At 39.1% G+C, this 19,120-nt stretch overlaps 1 protein-coding gene across 1 annotated transcript in view; it reads right to left on the bottom strand.

The window, feature by feature from the left end:
• patj (PATJ crumbs cell polarity complex component) overlaps positions 1-19,120 on the bottom strand; it is a 414,550-nt gene that overhangs the window by 369,904 nt on the left and 25,526 nt on the right. Inside the window, exons 11-12 of the mRNA XM_034001483.3 lie at positions 15,179-15,320; positions 11,235-11,366 (exon numbers count right to left, since the gene is read on the bottom strand). Coding sequence (XP_033857374.3) covers positions 11,235-11,366; positions 15,179-15,320 — 274 coding nt within the window. The remainder of the gene's footprint in view (positions 1-11,234; positions 11,367-15,178; positions 15,321-19,120) is intronic.

Genomic DNA, 19,120 nt, shown 5'->3' with positions numbered 1-19,120 from the left:
CAACACTACCCTTTACACTGGTCAGATAGTCACCCATGTCACTTCACAGTACTCTTCAGCAATGCTTTATGGAAGTAGTAGGATTCAAACTCATGTCTTTAAAACAGCAACTTGTTATTGGCTATTGTGGCAAAGCCCTCAGCTCGGGCTCGTTGCATCCTTTAAAAATACTGACCCAGACACAGAAACTATTTTAGAGCAGTTGCGCATGTTTATTTTTTCTATCAAATAAAATGAACAAAAACCTAACTTTTTCAAATTCCTCACTATCAGTCATACAGCTAAGCAGTTTACCAGGTCACCAAAACTACTTCACACTGTACCTTTATGACCACACAGGTCTCTTTACAGGCTTCTCACAGACAACCTCTCTCTCCAACACCACACCCTTACTGGGAAGGCCAACTTTTATGCCATGCCTGAGGCTTAATTACCTGCCAATTCCCCAATTACAGTGCCTTGCGAAAGTATTCGGCCCCCTTGAACTTTGCGACCTTTTGCCACATTTCAGGCTTCAAACATAAAGATATGAAACTGTAATTTTTTGTGAAGAATCAACAACAAGTGGGACACAATCATGAAGTGGAACGAAATTTATTGGATATTTCAAACTTTTTTAACAAATAAAAAACTGAAAAATTGGGCGTGCAAAATTATTCAGCCCCTTTACTTTCAGTGCAGCAAACTCTCTCCAGAAGTTCAGTGAGGATCTCTGAATGATCCAATGTTGACCTAAATGACTAATGATGATAAATAGAATCCACCTGTGTGTAATCAAGTCTCCGCATAAATGCACCTGCACTGTGATAGTCTCAGAGGTCCGTTTAAAGCGCAGAGAGCATCATGAAGAACAAGGAACACACCAGGCAGGTCCGAGATACTGTTGTGGAGAAGTTTAAAGCCGGATTTGGATACAAAAAGATTTCCCAAGCTTTAAACATCCCAAGGAGCACTGTGCAAGCGATAATATTGAAATGGAAGGAGTATCAGACCACTGCAAATCTACCAAGACCTGGCCATCCCTCTAAACTTTCAGCTCATACAAGGAGAAGACTGATCAGAGATGCAGCCAAGAGGCCCATGATCACTCTGGATGAACTGCAGAGATCTACAGCTGAGGTGGGAGACTCTGTCCATAGGACAACAATCAGTCGTATACTGCACAAATCTGGCCTTTATGGAAGAGTGGCAAGAAGAAAGCCATTTCTTAAAGATATCCATAAAAAGTGTCGTTTACAGTTTGCCACAAGCCACCTGGGGGACACACCAAACATGTGGAAGAAGGTGCTCTGGTCAGATGAAACCAAAATCGAACTTTTTGGCAACAATGCAAAACGTTATGTTTGGCGTAAAAGCAACACAGCTCATCACCCTGAACACACCATCCCCACTGTCAAACATGGTGGTGGCAGCATCATGGTTTGGGCCTGCTTTTCTTCAGCAGGGACAGGGAAGATGGTTAAAATTGATGGGAAGATGGATGGAGCCAAATACAGGACCATTCTGGAAGAAAACCTGATGGAGTCTGCAAAAGACCTGAGACTGGGACGGAGATTTGTCTTCCAACAAGACAATGATCCAAAACATAAAGCAAAATCTACAATGGAATGGTTCACAAATAAACATATCCAGGTGTTAGAATGGCCAAGTCAAAGTCCAGACCTGAATCCAATCGAGAATCTGTGGAAAGAACTGAAAACTGCTGTTCACAAATGCTCTCCATCCAACCTCACTGAGCTCGAGCTATTTTGCAAGGAGGAATGGGCAAAAATTTCAGTCTCTCGATGTGCAAAACTGATAGAGACATACCCCAAGCGACTTACAGCTGTAATCGCAGCAAAAGGTGGCGCTACAAAGTATTAACTTAAGGGGGCTGAATAATTTTGCACGCCCAATTTTTCAGTTTTTTATTTGTTAAAAAAGTTTGAAATATCCAATAAATTTCGTTCCACTTCATGATTGTGTCCCACTTGTTGTTGATTCTTCACAAAAAATTACAGTTTCATATCTTTATGTTTGAAGCCTGAAATGTGGCAAAAGGTCACAAAGTTCAAGGGGGCCGAATACTTTCGCAAGGCACTGTATGCTTCAGCCACGTTCCAGGCAACGACTAATTTAGGCAGGAACCTTTTTTTTCTGCCAACCACCACTCGCTCCTCCGTTCCCCCCACCTTGCCACAATATTTATTTATTTATTTATCATTAGATAAAAGCAGAATTAAAAATGTTGTATTCTAGGGGCTCCCGAGTGGCGCATCCAGTAAAGGTACTCCACGTTGAGTGCAGGATGCGCTCTATAGTCTGGACGTCGCGAGTTCGAGTCCAGGCTATTCCTTTGCCGACCGAGGACGGGAGCTTCCAGGGGGCGGCGCGCAATTGGCCGAGCGCCGCCCGGAGGGAGGGAGGGTCAGGTCGGCCAGGGTGTCCTCGGCTCACCGTGCACCAGCAACCCCTGTAGTCTGGCCGGGCGCCTGCGGGCTTGCCTGTAAGCTGCCTGAGAGCTGCATTGTCCTCCGACGCTGTAGCTCTTGGGTGGCTGCATGGTGAGTCCGCAGCGTGAAAAAAAGCGGTCAGCTGGTGGCACACGCTTCGGAGGACAGCGTGTGTTCGTCTTCGCCCTCCCGAGTCAACGCAGGGGTGGTAGCAGTGAGCTGAGCCTAAAAATAATTGGCCATTTCCAAATTGGGGTGAAAATAATAAAAATAATTGGCAACAACTAAATTTATATATATATATAAAAAAAAAAAAAGTTGTATTCTTCATCGTAAAGTCAAAGATACCAGCGATCAAACTGTGTGATTTTTATTCAGTTTGCCAAATGAAACAGCTAGATCCCAGAGGCATAAGGAAACAATGAATAAGACATTTCTTACTCAATTTCTAAACTGGAAATAGCTAAAATTCATATTTGCCATAAAAAATGGCATTCCCTACTTCATATCAATCCATAATACTACGCTAAGATTAACAACATATTACCCACTTTCTCTTTTTTCAAAGATTTATAATATTTTTTTTGTATAGAAATATAAAGAGGAATGAAACAGCTGTGGCAAGACCACAGATTTTCCATCAATTGACTTGGAGTCAGTGCTGTGCTTTAAAAAGTGAGTCTAATTGTAACTTAAATTAAGATCTGTAAAAACTGATGGTCTAAACTTCTACCCAACATTAGCACTGCAAGACAACTTACTGCTGTAAAGTTGGCCTTCTATCACAGAGCTCCTCTGATCTTGAGAAACTGCCACTGCTGTCGTACAGAACTGGTCTTGCCAGCTCTGATAACGACTCTCTTCACAAGAAGCACTATGTTGACTATTTTTAACATCAGAAAACATCCCTAAATCAGTTTTAAAAGACCCAACCCAAGCTGGGCGCACTGTACCACTGCTGAATACTCATAAGATGCAATTTCCCCAAGATGTTTGCATGCATTGATGTTTGCATGGATTGATGACAATGCTGACAATGAGAATGCTCTGCCTGATCTTGGAGAGGTCGATGAACCTTGAATGGCACGATTATTCATGCAGGGATGTGCAAGCCACCATGTGAAATAAGAGAACAGGCATTAAGCAAAATAATGAGCAGGTATAAAAATGGATTTAGCGTGAAGCAGATTCTCACTTCCAAATTATACAGAAAAGCCATACATGGGGGAAGTTCACAACTCATAATACAAGCCCACACTGGATTGTGAAGCGGTTTATCAGTGCTGATAAGTTCAATCTTCTTATCATGAAGTTTTCTACCGTGGTTCAGACAACCCCCCTGGAACACTGTGCTCCCATGAATGGAAGAAAAACAGATGTCATCGAGTTTCTTTCAGTATTTCTACATGTACAGGTAGGGAGTGTTTTACAGTCATGGACGAGTCAGCTATTTCATAACCAGGATTCTTACACTACAAACAGCCTACTTGCTGTCAACCACTTCATTTTAGAACAGTTCAAAGATAATTTTTTATTCCAATAATCCTTACTCTACCATGTACACAGTAACTCCGAATGTAACACCTATTGAAGTAACCAGTAAAAAAAATTTAATTGCATAAGGAAATCAGCAAAATAACCTTTAAGGATTTGTAAAACTTCAAGTACATCTTATTCTGTATACAGGTGTCATCCCAAGCCTAGAATATACAGCACAATTGTAATTATATTTATAATAGTAGTTTGTACTGTGCATGCAGGTAGCTCCTGAGTAGCAGCTTTGTTACTGCACTCATTCCTGAAACGAGCGCATGGTTTGACACACCACTCTTTGATGTTAGTACCATGAATCAGTCAATCTATGCACCTGCTGCAGTGTGACTTTTAGATCTTGTAACTTATTTGTTAAAGCAAAAAGTACAGGCTATGCTAGACTCAGCAGGCCCTCTGCTCCCAACTTCATCGTTTCAGTAAAACCACATTATTGTATGTTCCAATGTGATTGGATTTGTCCTGTATGGTGTGAATAATGCACAGGAAACACTGGAAGTAAATGGTAAATCTGAATTGTTCCACCATGGCACAAGCAACGAAAGGTAAATACTACTGTGGTGTCTTTTTTTTAATATAAAGTAATCCGTTGCGTATCCGCCCATCACATATCCGCCCTACCCGTTTACCTGCCATGATCAATCGCTTCAGCAACGTTAGTTTATTATTGAACAGAGAAGATTAGTTCAGAGATTGTAGATCCACCTAATCTGTGACAACTGCATGATGTGGGAAATCCCAGAAAACCCAACAGAGCTCAACCAAGTTTGTGTAAAGTGCTTCACGATCCAGGACTTGCTCCAACGAGTAAGTCTGCTAGAAAAAGAGCTGAAGGAAATGAGACAGCAACAGGAGCTTGAGGAGCTGACACACCCACAATTCATGGAAGTCTGCACCCCTAGCAGACTGAAAGCCACCACTGAGATGGAAGAAAGTCGAAACAGCTGGCTTCAGATAGGCAGAAGCAGGGAAAAAAAGAAACTTCGTCAAACATAACCACCAGAAATCCAGACATCCAACAAATTTGAGCCACTTCAACATTTAGATGACCAAAAACAACATCAAGAGAATGAAAGGAACAACATCCAGGACCCTATAAACAGTGCTGGCCAGGCAGCAAAAAGAAGGGAGGTCATGATCGTTGGGGACTCCATATTGAGAAACACAGCAAGTTCAGTTCGCAGTTTGGACCCCCTTACTACAACAGTGTGCTGCCTTCCAGGAGCCTCTGTCAAGCACATCACTGAGAACGTAGACAGGCTCCTAGAACGAACAGGAGACGACCCGGTAGTAGTCGTCCACATTGGTACAAACAACATTGGAATAGACAGACCAAGATCCCTGCAAAACAAATTCAGAGAGCTAGGAAGGAAATGAAAAAACAAGACCAAAACTGTGGTATTTTCTAGGTTACTGCCGGCGCCTTGCAAAGGACCATATGGACAGCTGGAAATACAAAATCAAAATGCATGGCTGAAATCGTGGTGCACATAGGAAGGCTTCACCTTTCTTGAACATTGGAGCACGTTCTACAACAAGGACTATCTATATAGGTGAGACGGACTGCACTTAAACAGAAAGGGAACCAATCTACTCGGAGAAAGGATTCTTGAGGAGATCCAGATTCTTGAGGAGATCCAGAAACAGAAGGGAGACCACATCTAAACAAGGGCTACAACTCAGGTAAGACAACTATTAAATGTATTTATCTTAATGCTAGAAGTCTCAGAAACAAAATGTTAGAACTTGAAGCTACTGCACTAACAAGTAACTACGATGTGATAGGTGTTACAGAAACTTGGTTGTCTGAGAGTGATGGAGACGAATATAATATTAGTGGGTACACACTGTATAGCAAAGACAGGCAGGACAGAAGAGGCGGAGGGGTAGCGCTATACATGATAAATAGTCTTGAAGCCCAGGTGTTAAATCAGGACAAAGAAAACAATGCAGAATCAATATGGGTCAGAATAATGGACAAAAATTCAAAGGGCATAATAATAGGAGCATGCTATAGACTGCCAAATTCAGACGCTGAGCAAAATAATCTGTTATACAATGACATTCGAAATGCGTGTAGAAAAGGAGAAGCCATACTAATGGGGGATTTCAACTTCCCCCGTATAAAATGGGAAAACCCGATGGGGGGCACGACGGACGAAATTGAAATGGTGGAAATGACAAATGACTGCTTTTTCTTTGCAGAGCCAGCAATAAAGTCACTGACAAGGTGAGTGTTTTATTTATTAACCACAAACAACTGTAGCTGGCTTCCAGTCTCACACTGTAGGCAGGTACTGTTTCTCACTCCAAAAACTGTCACACACTTTAACGGCTCCTCCTCCACCAGTCACACACGGAGCTGTGCAATCTAACTAACCCCATTCACTCCCGGCTGCGCACACACACTCGCATTCATACCAGTTTAACAATACACACAACACGTACAACACAAAACAATTACAGCAGCTGGTCTTCTGAGCCCCCAGTTGTCCGGGTCGCTACAATAATCAAATTGTTACAGCTGTGCATAATGGTATTTAAAACAGGATTCATTTATCCACCTTTTTAAATATCCGCCCTTACTCGGTCCCACGGCAGGCGGATATGCAGACGGATTACTGTAATTGCTTTTTCAACAGCACATTTCAAGGTTGAGATTAACATGTTAATTATTGTTAACGCTTAATTAACAAATTAAAAAAATAAAACATTGCGAGAAAGAAAGTGACCCCCTAAAAGCCTGTTCAAACTCCAAGATTGAATGTGATAAATAGTTTTTTTTTTTTTTTTTTTAATATATTTTCTTCTAAATAGAGAAGACAAGCCAGTGGAGAAATACAAATATTTCCAGAAGGCAGATGATTTTTTCATCTTGTTAGCAAGGCATCTAACCAGCTTCATTCAAATTCAACACAACCTGTTCAGGTCATGCTCTGGTGATGTTAAGTGTAAAGTCCCTCATTCCCATCCCCATCCCCAAGCACACACACAGATCTACAAGCACGCACACAGACAATCTTCAAGCGCACACACACAGATCTTCAAGCACACACACAGATCTAGATTTACACACAGGTCTACAAGCACACACACATACACAGATCAAGCACACAGATCTACAAGCACACACAATCAAGCGCACACACAGATCTACACCCTGGGATCCTTCAAGAAGCTGCTTGATGAGATTCTGGGATCAATAAGCTACTAACAACCAAACGAGCAAGATGGGCTGAATGGCCTCCTCTCGTTTGTAAACTTTCTTATGTTCTTATGTTCTTATACATACAAGCACACACACACACACAGCTCTACAAGCACAAACACACAGATCTACAAGCACACACACACACAGATCTACAAGCACACACAGATCTACAAGCACACAAACACACACACACATCTACAAGCACACACACACAGATCTACAAGCGCACACAGATGTACAAGCACGCACACATACACAGATTTACAAGCACACACACAGATCTACAAGCACGCACACACACACAGATCTACACGCACACACTCAGATTTACAAGCACACACAGACAATCTTCAAGCGCACACACACAGATCTACAAGCACACACACAGAGATCTAGATTTACACACAGCTCTACAACCACACACACAGATCTACAAGCACACACACAGATCTACAAGCACACACACACATATACAAGCACGCACACAGAGATCTACAAGCACACAAACACAATCCAAGAGCACACACAGATCTACAAGTGCACACACGCAGATCTTCAAGCACACACAAACACACACAGATTTACAAGCATACACACACAGACCTATAAGCACACAAACACAATCTTCTAGCGCACACACACATATACAAGCACACACACATACATACATACATACATACGTAATTGTTACAGCTGTGTAGAATGGTATTTAAAACAGGATTCATTTATCCACCTTTTTACATATCTGCCCTTCCTCTGGTCCCACGGCAGGCGGATATGCAGACTGATTACTGCAATTGCTTTTTCAACAGCACATTTCAAGGTTGAGATTAACATTTTAATAATTGTTAATGCTTAATTAACAAATTTAAAAAATAAAACATTGCGAGAAAGTGACCCCCTAAAAGCCTGTTCAAACTCCAAGATTGAATGTGATAAATATGTTTGTTTTTTAAATATATTTTCTTCTGAATAGAGAAGACAAGCCAGTGGAGAAATACAAATATTTCCAGAAGGCAGATGATTTTTTCATCTTGTTAGCAAGGCATCTAACCAGCTTGCATTCAAATTCAACACAACCGGTTCAGGTCATGCTCTGGTGATGTTAAGTGTAAAGTCCCTCTTTCCCATCCCCATCCCCAAGCACACACACACACACAGCTCTACAAGCACAAACACACAGATCTACAAGCACACACACACACACACACACACACACACACACACACAGATCTACAAGCACACACACACAGAACTACACCCAAAAACAATGCTAAACTTCACTGGGGTTTTTTTTTTTTTCTCTCAAAAAAAAAAAAAAAAGAAAACGAAGTTTCTATTGTTTTGATTTAAAAATGTCTATCATTTCACAAGCAGTGTGATTCCCCCTGTGGGAAACAAGTTCCTGACAAGCCATCATTGTTATCAAGGGATCACATCAGCATGGTGCAATAGTACACTTTATTTATACATTTGGCAGGTATAATGGCTTGTCTGGATTAATTAGGCTGGAGTGTAACGTGAGCTCTAGTACAAGCTCCAGTTCTGAGCCAGTCTTCCGCTGCAGCTCAGCTATCTTGACATTTATATCTGGGCTGCCTTCTTACATGACTGTAATACTGCCTGGACTGTACAAGAAAGACAGCTTGACGGGGCTCAATGGAGCAAAGTGAAAGGCTGGCCCCAGTTTGACCTCAGTCAGGAGCTTCAACACATGTATAAGGTTGCTGTCCTGAGTAATGTTTAACTGGCGAGAGTCAAGTCATTAAAACCCAAACGGCAGTTATCCGTGACAGACCAAGAAAAAAAAATAATACTCTCTGCTTCTCATATGTGTATGCTTCTTAACCCTTCGGGAGACAGTTCGTTATGTTTCACAAAACTAAATAAATTACATCTTTAAGAAATCCTTAATTAACTAGTTTTTCTGTGAATAACCCTGATCGAATGGTTTGTGAACATGAAGTTAGGTGGAAAGTATAGTAATCCGTTGTGTATCCACCCGTCACATATCCGCCCTGATCAACCTCTTCAGCAATGTTAGCTTATTATTGAACACTGTGTTATATGTGCTCCATGCGCTGCCACTGCTGACAGTGTCATGTGAGCTGTTCAGTGTGTTATGTAAATAAATCCTGTTCGCCTGCGGGGCGTATCAACTTCAACCTCCGTCTCGATCTCCTGCCTGTCACTCAGCAGTGAATGCACGCACACGGCTACTCTGTCACAAGCATTAATAACCTGTATCTTTCGAAACCAGAGATTTAGGGGAGCTCCCTAATAAAAGCTGAATCTCAAAACAATAATTGTGTGAATACAGTAATTGTTACAGCTGTGTATAATGGTATTTAAAACAGGATTCATTCATCCAACTTTTTACATATCCACCTTTACTCTGGTCCCATCGCAGTTGGATATGAGACGGATTACTGTATGTAGCTTGGATCATTGATATGAACATAGATTTTACTGGACAGCGTCTGTAATAATAGAATTTGATTGAGAGAGTCAGAGAATACAGCCGTGTACCAAATGTGAAGACACAATGTCAAAGCATGTGGTTTGTATCATATTAGGTCAGAGGTGAATGGTCATCAACACATTCCATGTGGAGGGAGTATACAACCATGCAAATCACAATCTCAAACACACCAAGCTTTGATGCTGTTGCAGCAACAGCATTCTAAAATAACTGTCAAAAAACTGACACCCATGAATTTGACCAAGTGAATTGCAGAATACTGATGTATGAAGTTATGAAGTCAATTACAAAGTGTTAGGTCTTTATCATACAGAGAACAAAAATAAAAATATGGCATCCTCAATAAGGTGGCCACCTGGGGTCACAAGTCAAACTAAAGGGTGCCAATAGAATACAGCATCTGAAATGGTTTATGGGACATGAGCATATGAGCAGTCCCAAAGGGACAATTCATTACATGCTAAGATTATAACCACCCCCCAGACAGACAGACATGCACATTTACATGTCTAGCTCAATGTCTGGATCCATATGTATATAGCAGACTGGATACAGCCATGCATCTTACATTTTACATAACTGCTCCATTCTGTATTCCCAGTTCAGTGAAAACATGAAGATATCATATCCAATACATCTGACTGTGCTTGTTTTTAAAGCAAGCCAGCAGGATGATTGCTGGCCTCTGGCTGTGAACATGGGAATGCGGTTTGGATCGATGAGAGGCTGAGGAATGGCAGCTCTTGAAGGAGTTCCTCTCGGGGGTTAACGCAACACTGAGCAGTACAATAAAGAGTCATAGGAAACAGTAAAGACATACCACGATCATGGGAACACTCACACTGTACAGTGCACCAGGATATGATGCAGGGGTGGTATTTGGAGTCATTCCATTTTTTCTGTTTATTTTTTAAATGTGTTTTATTTACAGTACACAAAGCTAGCCAAATAATTCCAGTAAATGTTTTGTAATATGTATTGCCACCATTTTGTAGGTCTTACTTTTTCTGAAAAATATTTCAATGCTTCACTTGTACTTCAAGCGAACAGATGAAGGAACACCACTAAAAACACATCAATTATAGGAAAATCGGAGATTGGTACTGGGAAGGCAAGCCAAAACGTAGAGCTTCTTGATTTATTTTTGATCATTTTTAAATTTAAAATTCCCGCTTACTGATCAGGAGGACTAAAGATAATTGGCTGTTCCTGTTGTCAAGTTAACTGCTTTTTATTTTGTGTCAAACCAAAAGCCAACCTGTGTAGGTTACCAGCCAAGATCAGCAACTTGGCACCATCAGGATTCAAACCAGGGTTTCATGACAATAGTGATCTAAAAAGCTGTCCCTACTTTCTACCAATTTCCAGACTGCTTTGTGAAACTAATGCAGTAACATCAGTGGTAGAGACAGCACAGTGAAAATTACTGTAGATGGCCGCTCATTGGTATAAGTGGCCATAAAAATAGTTACATTTGAGCATATGAGAAAATCCAGAATATCTTTAATTCAAAGTTTTATAAACAAACTGAACATTTAAAGAAAAAGTTAATTATTACCTTTTGTTAAATTCAGCTTCATTTCATTGACAGCGTTATCCATGATCTCAAACCCAGTTTGTTTCTGGCTGTCGGTTTTCGCTCTGATCTCTGCTGTCCTTTTGAGGGACACCCTGGACGGCTCTCTGTGCACTGCCAGGGAAATGAAAACAATTCACACATTCCACTTCATCAGGGGCTTTAGGGTATAGCCTAACAACCTGCTCACTGCTTTAGGTAACAGCTAACAATACACAGCATACATCATACCTGCTGTGCACTGCCACCCCTTCCATTCCATGTGACGAGAGCAGTGTTAAAAGCTCTCGTCACATGGAATGGAAGGGGTAGCAGTTATAAAGTATAACCTTAGAGTTACAAACACTAAACTTGCAAACTGACCGGTCAACCATGCCTACAATGCAATCAGAATCCAGCTGAAAAAAGTGCAAGGCTAACCTACTGAAATGGTAAGAAATAGGAAACACAAACGCGTTACACTTTCAAGTGAAAGAAGCCTTTGAAAATATTGACAGCGGTATCATCCTCAGCAATGTGAATACTGTATGGGGAAATTGTCAGCGATATTAAACAAGGCCAAGAAAAAAAAACACAACAGATTGCAAAGGAGATAGAAGACAGCAGAGCAGTAAAAACAGATGGATCGTACGCAGAGATGCTGATGATGATTTTGATAAAGCACTCCATATGCGGCATGCTGGTCATGGAGAAGGCAAAATTACTGTGCCACCGAAAACATCAATACAGCGGTGAGGCAGATTTCAAAGCAAGTATAGACACTTTTACTGGGAGCATTTCAGCTTTAAACAAAGCACGTTTTTTGTTCTCCCCCCCCCCCCCCCCCCCAAGCCAAAGGAGGATGAATAGGCTGAACAAAACAAATCTGACGTTAACCCAGGTATTCCTGGATGTTTAAATGTGTTTTTGCTACTTAGCATCTGAATATAAAGTTACATTTTAAAATGTGTCCACGTACAACAGTGTTTTAAAGATTTTCAAACCCTAACAATACAAGTATTGCAGTACTGTGATGATTAAGGATGTAGATAGCAGGTGCACACATTTCTTAAAACCATTGAAAAGTAATTTTCAGAGTTACAGACTTCTCAGAGTTATGAACGACCTCCTTTCCCAAGGTGTTCGTAACTCTGAGGTTCTGCTGTATTTTAAAATAAACAGTAAATAATACAGATGTGTGAACTGTGATGTGGGACATGCCTTCTTTAAGTTTAGGGCTGCTCTGATAGAGCTTGAGATGGAAAAAAAACAATAAATTAATTTAAAATATACATCATACTTCATAATGACTGAAGTAATGTATTCCAGAGTGTGTTACATTTGAATATGCACGTAAACGTGAGCTGCATGGTGTCTTTCGGAATTTACATGTGTTTCAAACTCCACACATGAAGAAATGATTCACTTAAAAAAATACATGATCTGCTGCATTATTTCACACAGGTATGATGTATGGAATGTATATCCACATTTTTAAAATCTAAAGACTCCAACCTTTCGATTGCTGTATATAATTAGCACATACCTGCATTTATAAAAATGTATGCAGTACACAAAGTTACACAACTTCATTCATTTCCTTAGATCTTGGTGCATTTGATGAACTATTGTATGACGTAACTTACATTCCAGCATGCTAATGTCAAAAACAATGTCCTAAGCACCTCCAGATGAGTGTAAATGACTGATTAGACACGCTAGACTAAATTAATTCCAGAAATTATCAAGTATGTGGTGTAGGCCTTTGTATTTAAAAAATATATTATTATTATTATTATTTATTTCTTAGCAGACACCCTTATCCAGGGCGACTTACAATTGTTACAAGATATCATATTATTTTCATACAATTATATTATTTTTTACATACAATTACCCATTTATACAGTTGGGTTTTTACTGGAGCAATCTAGGTAAAGTACCTTGCTCAAGGGTACAGCAGCAGTGTCCCCCACCTGGGACTGAACCCAAGAACCTCCGGTCAGGAGTTCAGAGCCCTAACCACTACTCCACACTGCTGCCTAGATTATATAATATAATATATATATATATATATATATATATATATATATATATATATATATATATATATATATATATATATATATATTGTTCATACAAATCTTTATTTTTCACAGCAGCAACATGTGTAGTCACCACTGGGCTGGTCTGGTCTAAAACCAGAACCATGGTTGTCGTAGAATTATATGTGAATTGGAAAGGCTACTATCTAAATTGGAAAGGCTGCTAAAATGGGAGGCTACTATCTTGTGTGCACAACTTACTATAATATAGTAGCCTCCCTTTTTAATTTACACCATGTCCCTTTAGGTGTTCCATAGTAATGAGATCATTGAAAGGAGACACATAATATGTTACACAAGCATTTTCCAACCAAGCAATCCATGCACTTTATAGATCTGTCTTATCCATTTATGACAGTGACTCTTCTAAACTTCTAAAGGATATCTATTAGTCTGTTTCAGATAACCTTTGAATCCTCAGCACAGAAGGAGGATTCTGAACATAAATGATCAGTCAAATGCTGCAAATCCATAATTGCTTGTGAGTAACTTATTATGTGATTTTTGTGTTCGGAAACAAACCCTCAAACATTTGGTAATATTAATTACCATACACATTATAGTGTAATAAGTTATCGTACACAATGTATTAGTATTACGAATATAGAGGTTTTAAAGTGTATATAATGCATATAAACTAAATATATACTGAGTAATATCTTGGCTGTAAATATTTAAAAGAGGTACAATTTCATTCGTTGCTACATCAACTTGTGGAGTCCCCACTGGAGACAGTGCTGTCAATCATGGGACTGCATCCGGGGTTTAGCTTCACAGACTGAGTTAAAGTTGGAAGCATTTAAAAAAATAAATAAATAAAAAATAAAATAAGTCGTAAAAAATGAAATGGATAAAGTCAGGATCCACAAGAACCACAAGACATAAGTGAGTTAATTAAAGTGAGAAAATTAAATTACCCAGAAAGAATGATTAAACCGACAAATACCCACTAACTTACTCTTCATGGTGGGCCTGACTGACTGCACATGCGTAACTTATCAGTTAACAAAAATAAACCGTGCACATGAAGAAAAATTTAAATAACTTGCAGCCGTTTTTTTGTTATTTTAGCTAAAAAAAAAACCCAACTAATTTGTCAAAACAATTATTTTTGCGATTCTGTAACTTAAACTACAGCACAGATTTTCACGAAACTTGGACAAAATGTGAAACAGAGCATATGAAGCCATCCCAATCTGTTTTGAAACGGATGAGAAAACATACCCCTCAAAATCTAGTTTCAAACAAGGCTCTGCCAGTTGCTCTTACCTATATGAAGCCACGTTCCAAATCACAGTTCCCATATCAATCTAAAATAAGCTATTGAATAGGCTGGAAGTATACACATAATTAATGGTTATTAATATAAAGAAAAACTGCAGTCACATATGCCAAAATTGTTCAACGAATGTAAATATTTCTAAATGCAGTACTATAACAAATGGTACTCTGGCAGTAAGAACAGCTTTTTGTTAATCAAAATCACAGCAAATGCTGTTAGTTTCTTAAAGTGGCAGCAGTGTGGAGTAGTGGTTAGGGCTCTGGACTCTTGACCGGAGGGTTGTGGGTTCAATCCCCAGTGGGGGACACTGCTGTTGTACCCTTGAGCAAGGTACTTTACCTAGATTGCTCCAGTAAAAACCCAACTGTATAAATGGGTAATTGTATGTAAAAATAATGTGATATCTGTATAATGTGAAATCTTGTAACAATTGTAAGTCGCCCTGGATAAGGGCGTCTGCTAAGAAATAAACAATAATAATAATAATAAAGTGACTGTCAGTTGCTCCCGATTTGCTAGCAGCTTCCTCAAAATCAGGCCCTAGTGTTCAAAATGTTTACCTTTATCCAGTGATCGTTCAACAGGAACCAGGCTGTGCATGGGCTTCTTCCTGGCCAAGGTTAGGTTCACAGTCTGTCCAGTGTTCCTCAAAACCTCCACAACTTGCTGGTTTGTCAGCCCTTGCATGTTCAACCCTTGAACCTTTGACCAAGCAGAAGAAAAGTACAAAAAACATCACTAGCACGAGATCTACTCCTTTACCAGACTTTACATTCAACGTATCATTCAGAAAAATGCAATGTGTGTCTCTACAGCTTGCTTAGGTTTCATTATTACAATGTGTTGTACATGTACAACGTAAAAGATAGTATATTGAAAGACATTTTGAAAATTAATTGTAATCAGTGCAATATCTAGTACTATATTTTAGTTCAACAGCCTAACATGCATATTTGTTGTCAACACTTTCTTTTGGCAACTCTTGATGAAGTCCATTCTGCTTATTGTCACCATTTAAGCTTGATCTAGAGATATTAAAAGGGTTTGACTGAAAATATATATGTAGAAAAGCAAAGCAGTAAGGGGACTGTGAGGATGTTTGTATGCCAGTGACAGTTTTGGGTATTCCACATTTAACAGCACTGTGTTCTGGATTGGAACACTGCTATGCTTTGTATTTCACTCAGAATTATAATCAAATTTGTACTCGTAATAAAAATTCATATTAATTAGAGACCTCACAATTGGAGGCCTTTCAATTGCAGAAAATAAGATTTGTAATTATGGCTGGATTCATTAAAGAAACGAGAAGGGGATGGCTGATTTTCTAAACGATCCGTCAACCATCAATTTTTCTTTCAAAAGGCCTTTACTTACCAATTGAGAGATCATCAGTATATTACCTAATGAGAAAGTCAACTGCAAGACCTGATTCATTCAAAACGCAAAATTAATTTGGTTTATTGTAGGCAGCATTTTGTAGTACAGCAGTCTCCACGTAAAGGAACACCTCCCAAGAGAACATTCGGTTTAGGGAACACCCCTGTGGTGAAACTGAATTTTCCCATTGGAAATGCCCCGCCTAAAGGAACGGGAGCTTTGCTTAAAAGAACACCTTTTTGGCACAGATAGTGATTTGTTGCTAACTGATTCAAAACTGATACAGTACTGTTTTATAACCTGATAACTCATCATTGTCAAGCTCAAATTCAAATGGTTTATTCAATCCTTTCAAAACTGACGGCTGTCTATTGCTTTTCTCTTACTTATTCTGTTAATTTCAAATGTTGATGCACATGCTTCATGACAATTAATAAATACATTTTTATTTATCGATTCATATCGTGATTGGCCTCAGCATATTGTGTCCGGTGGTCAACTCTGTGTTACACAACATTTCGGCTGAAGGAACACTTCACTTGCTTCCTGAGCGTTGTTCTCCAAGTCAGAGACTACTGTACCTGCTTGCATTATAATTCAGTTCCAGTATGTTGGATAAAATTAGTTTACCGGGACAACATAGTAGCATTTACTATTAACTTTGAAATACAGGCAAAAAAATTTTTTTTAAGGTTAAAGAAGTCCCCTCCTCAGAATGTGTCTTAAACCACAAGAACATTAGAAAAGTTATAAACAAGAGGCCATTTAGCCCATCAATGCCACCCAGTGAACTCTGAAAGGATTGTGCTTGGTAACCTGTACCATACCCTCAACATTGTATAAAAATTATGGTTCCTACCTCCTTACCCCTTTCATCTCCCACTGTGCCATTGTTCCTTGTCTGTGCTATGCTCAGTTTACTGGATTGAATTTGTCCATTTATTTTATTTTAAAAACTTAAATCAATTATCCCTTTAAGTCACCTCTATGCCGTGCGAAATAGATATAGCATGGAAACCGGGGTTGCAACTAGACATGTGTGAGGGTATGAACAAAAACAAAAATATTCCCGGGCGCATGGTTGGGTCAAAGGTCATGATCACCACCAACAGCAACTCTCCTGTAATTTCCCAAAGCGAAGAACAAGTATCAGGAAGTGTATTTGTTTCCGTTTTCCATTTCAATTTGAATGCTTACAAAACTAAAGACCGAAGTTAGAAAAGCCAGCAGCTGCTGCATGTCAAGAAAAATGATCCTGTAGCATAAGGTATACAAATATGTATCAAGAGACATGCAGGCAGTTCAACTGATTTTAAATGGGGTGAAAATCTGTTTCATGGCTTATAAACCTGATTCATACTAAGCAGAGCCTGATAATAACCAAAGTGGTAATACCAGAAGCTTGTTTCCATTGACTCCCGTTATACTGTGACCGGGACATTTCAATGTGTTGATAATATGCGGAGCATGGCATTAAGAGGAGTGACTTTAAACAGGTCTTTATTGAAGTACTGGACAACATAAGGACAGAATGGAAACAAACCAATGACAGATTTCTTGGAATTCTAGTACATCTTATCTTGTGTATAGATGTCAACCAGTGCATAGAACATATGAAACAATCCAACATTTAAAACTTTAGGTTTAATAGTAGTTCCTGATTACAGCTCCCCCAAACTGCACAAGATTGTTTTTATAATAATACATTAGACACCCGACACAACATATTAGAACTTAGAACATCTGCAGATTCTGAACAATATCCTAGCTCACATAATCAAAAAATTATGGGAGTGAAGTTCAAACATGTTCTGTAACTATGTTTTCTTTATCTAGTGCAGTGTTTATGAATCACACTGTATATACTGTAACCTGGGTTTGCAGACTTTGGAAACTACCATTGTTGGCAGTTGTTTGAGAAAATCTGCTTTGTTTTATTACAAGCTGTAAAACATCCCCTCAGACACATACACACACTCACACACACGCACAGAAAAGGTCAAGCACCATGGTAATGCCTAAGTTAATCAAGTCCACGTCAAGTATGTGGCAGTGCCCTGCAACGAGATTAACGATTGCTGCATGAAAGTTCTGAAGTTACTAATTAAGCAATACAACCCAAAGAGGGCTTTACTGGCTGGTAAGGCCCACTTCGTGACATTAAATGTCCCGAGTAGAAGGTGAGGGCATTTAACATAAAGAGAAGGGCCTTACCAGATGGTAAATCCCTCTTTTGAGAGCTCTAATGCTATTAGAAAATGGATATGTTTAAAAAGAAAATTTTTTTAAAGTTTTTATGTTATTTATTCTTAAGTTTACGCAGCACTAGTTTTTGTTGCTTCTGAATGCAAACGTTTTCCTCATTATTTCCTCAGTATTTGCGGTTTGCTCAGAATTCCATGTGTGCCCTGGAAGCTTAGCGTCAGGCTTCAATATCCCAGTGCTGGATTATGTTGCATTGTGGGTATTTCCTAGATAATACCTCCATACTAAAAAAATAATAATAATCTACTTGCATGGAGCTGTTCTTCAGTTCAGGTACCTCGTACACAAAAGTGACCATGGTTTGTGAAGTGTTTGTAAAACATTTCAATAAATGGAAGTACCGGTAACTTTTTGTTTTTTAATTAGGATTTATTTTGTGTGTGTTTGTGTAAATTTCAGTTTTTAAGCTACCGTTAGGTCCTAAAATGTATGAGCAAAATAAAAAATAAAAAATAAAAAAGTTTTAGTAATTAAGATTTGTGTTAACGCGGTTCGTTCAGTAACTTGTTCACAGTGTGTTCATACAGTTTATTCAAAGCCTTTTCCTGGCTTTGTTATAGAAGAGAGTGTCATGCCTGTGTTATTGTGATATGCTGTAATAAAGTTGCTCAGAAGTAATCAGACCGCATCCAGCTGTTTGATTTCAACTCATCATTCAAACCGGAGTCTAGTTGCTATTGTGGTTACTGTATTGCCCCGACAACAAACTCTATTCTCGATTTATTTTTTGTTAACTTAATTTGAATAGACCAATGTTTTTATTGTGTGATAAATGTAATGCTAGGCTACAATATTAAAATTACCTATGGGTACCCAAATATTTCTCTGAGCAGATAAGCACTTTCAAATAGTGCCTA

Source organism: Acipenser ruthenus, chromosome 10, assembly GCF_902713425.1.
Source record: "Acipenser ruthenus chromosome 10, fAciRut3.2 maternal haplotype, whole genome shotgun sequence".
NCBI lineage: Eukaryota > Metazoa > Chordata > Actinopteri > Acipenseriformes > Acipenseridae > Acipenser > Acipenser ruthenus.
Note: the sequence above shows the minus strand (reverse complement) of the source record. Positions and strands in the feature narration are given on the sequence as shown.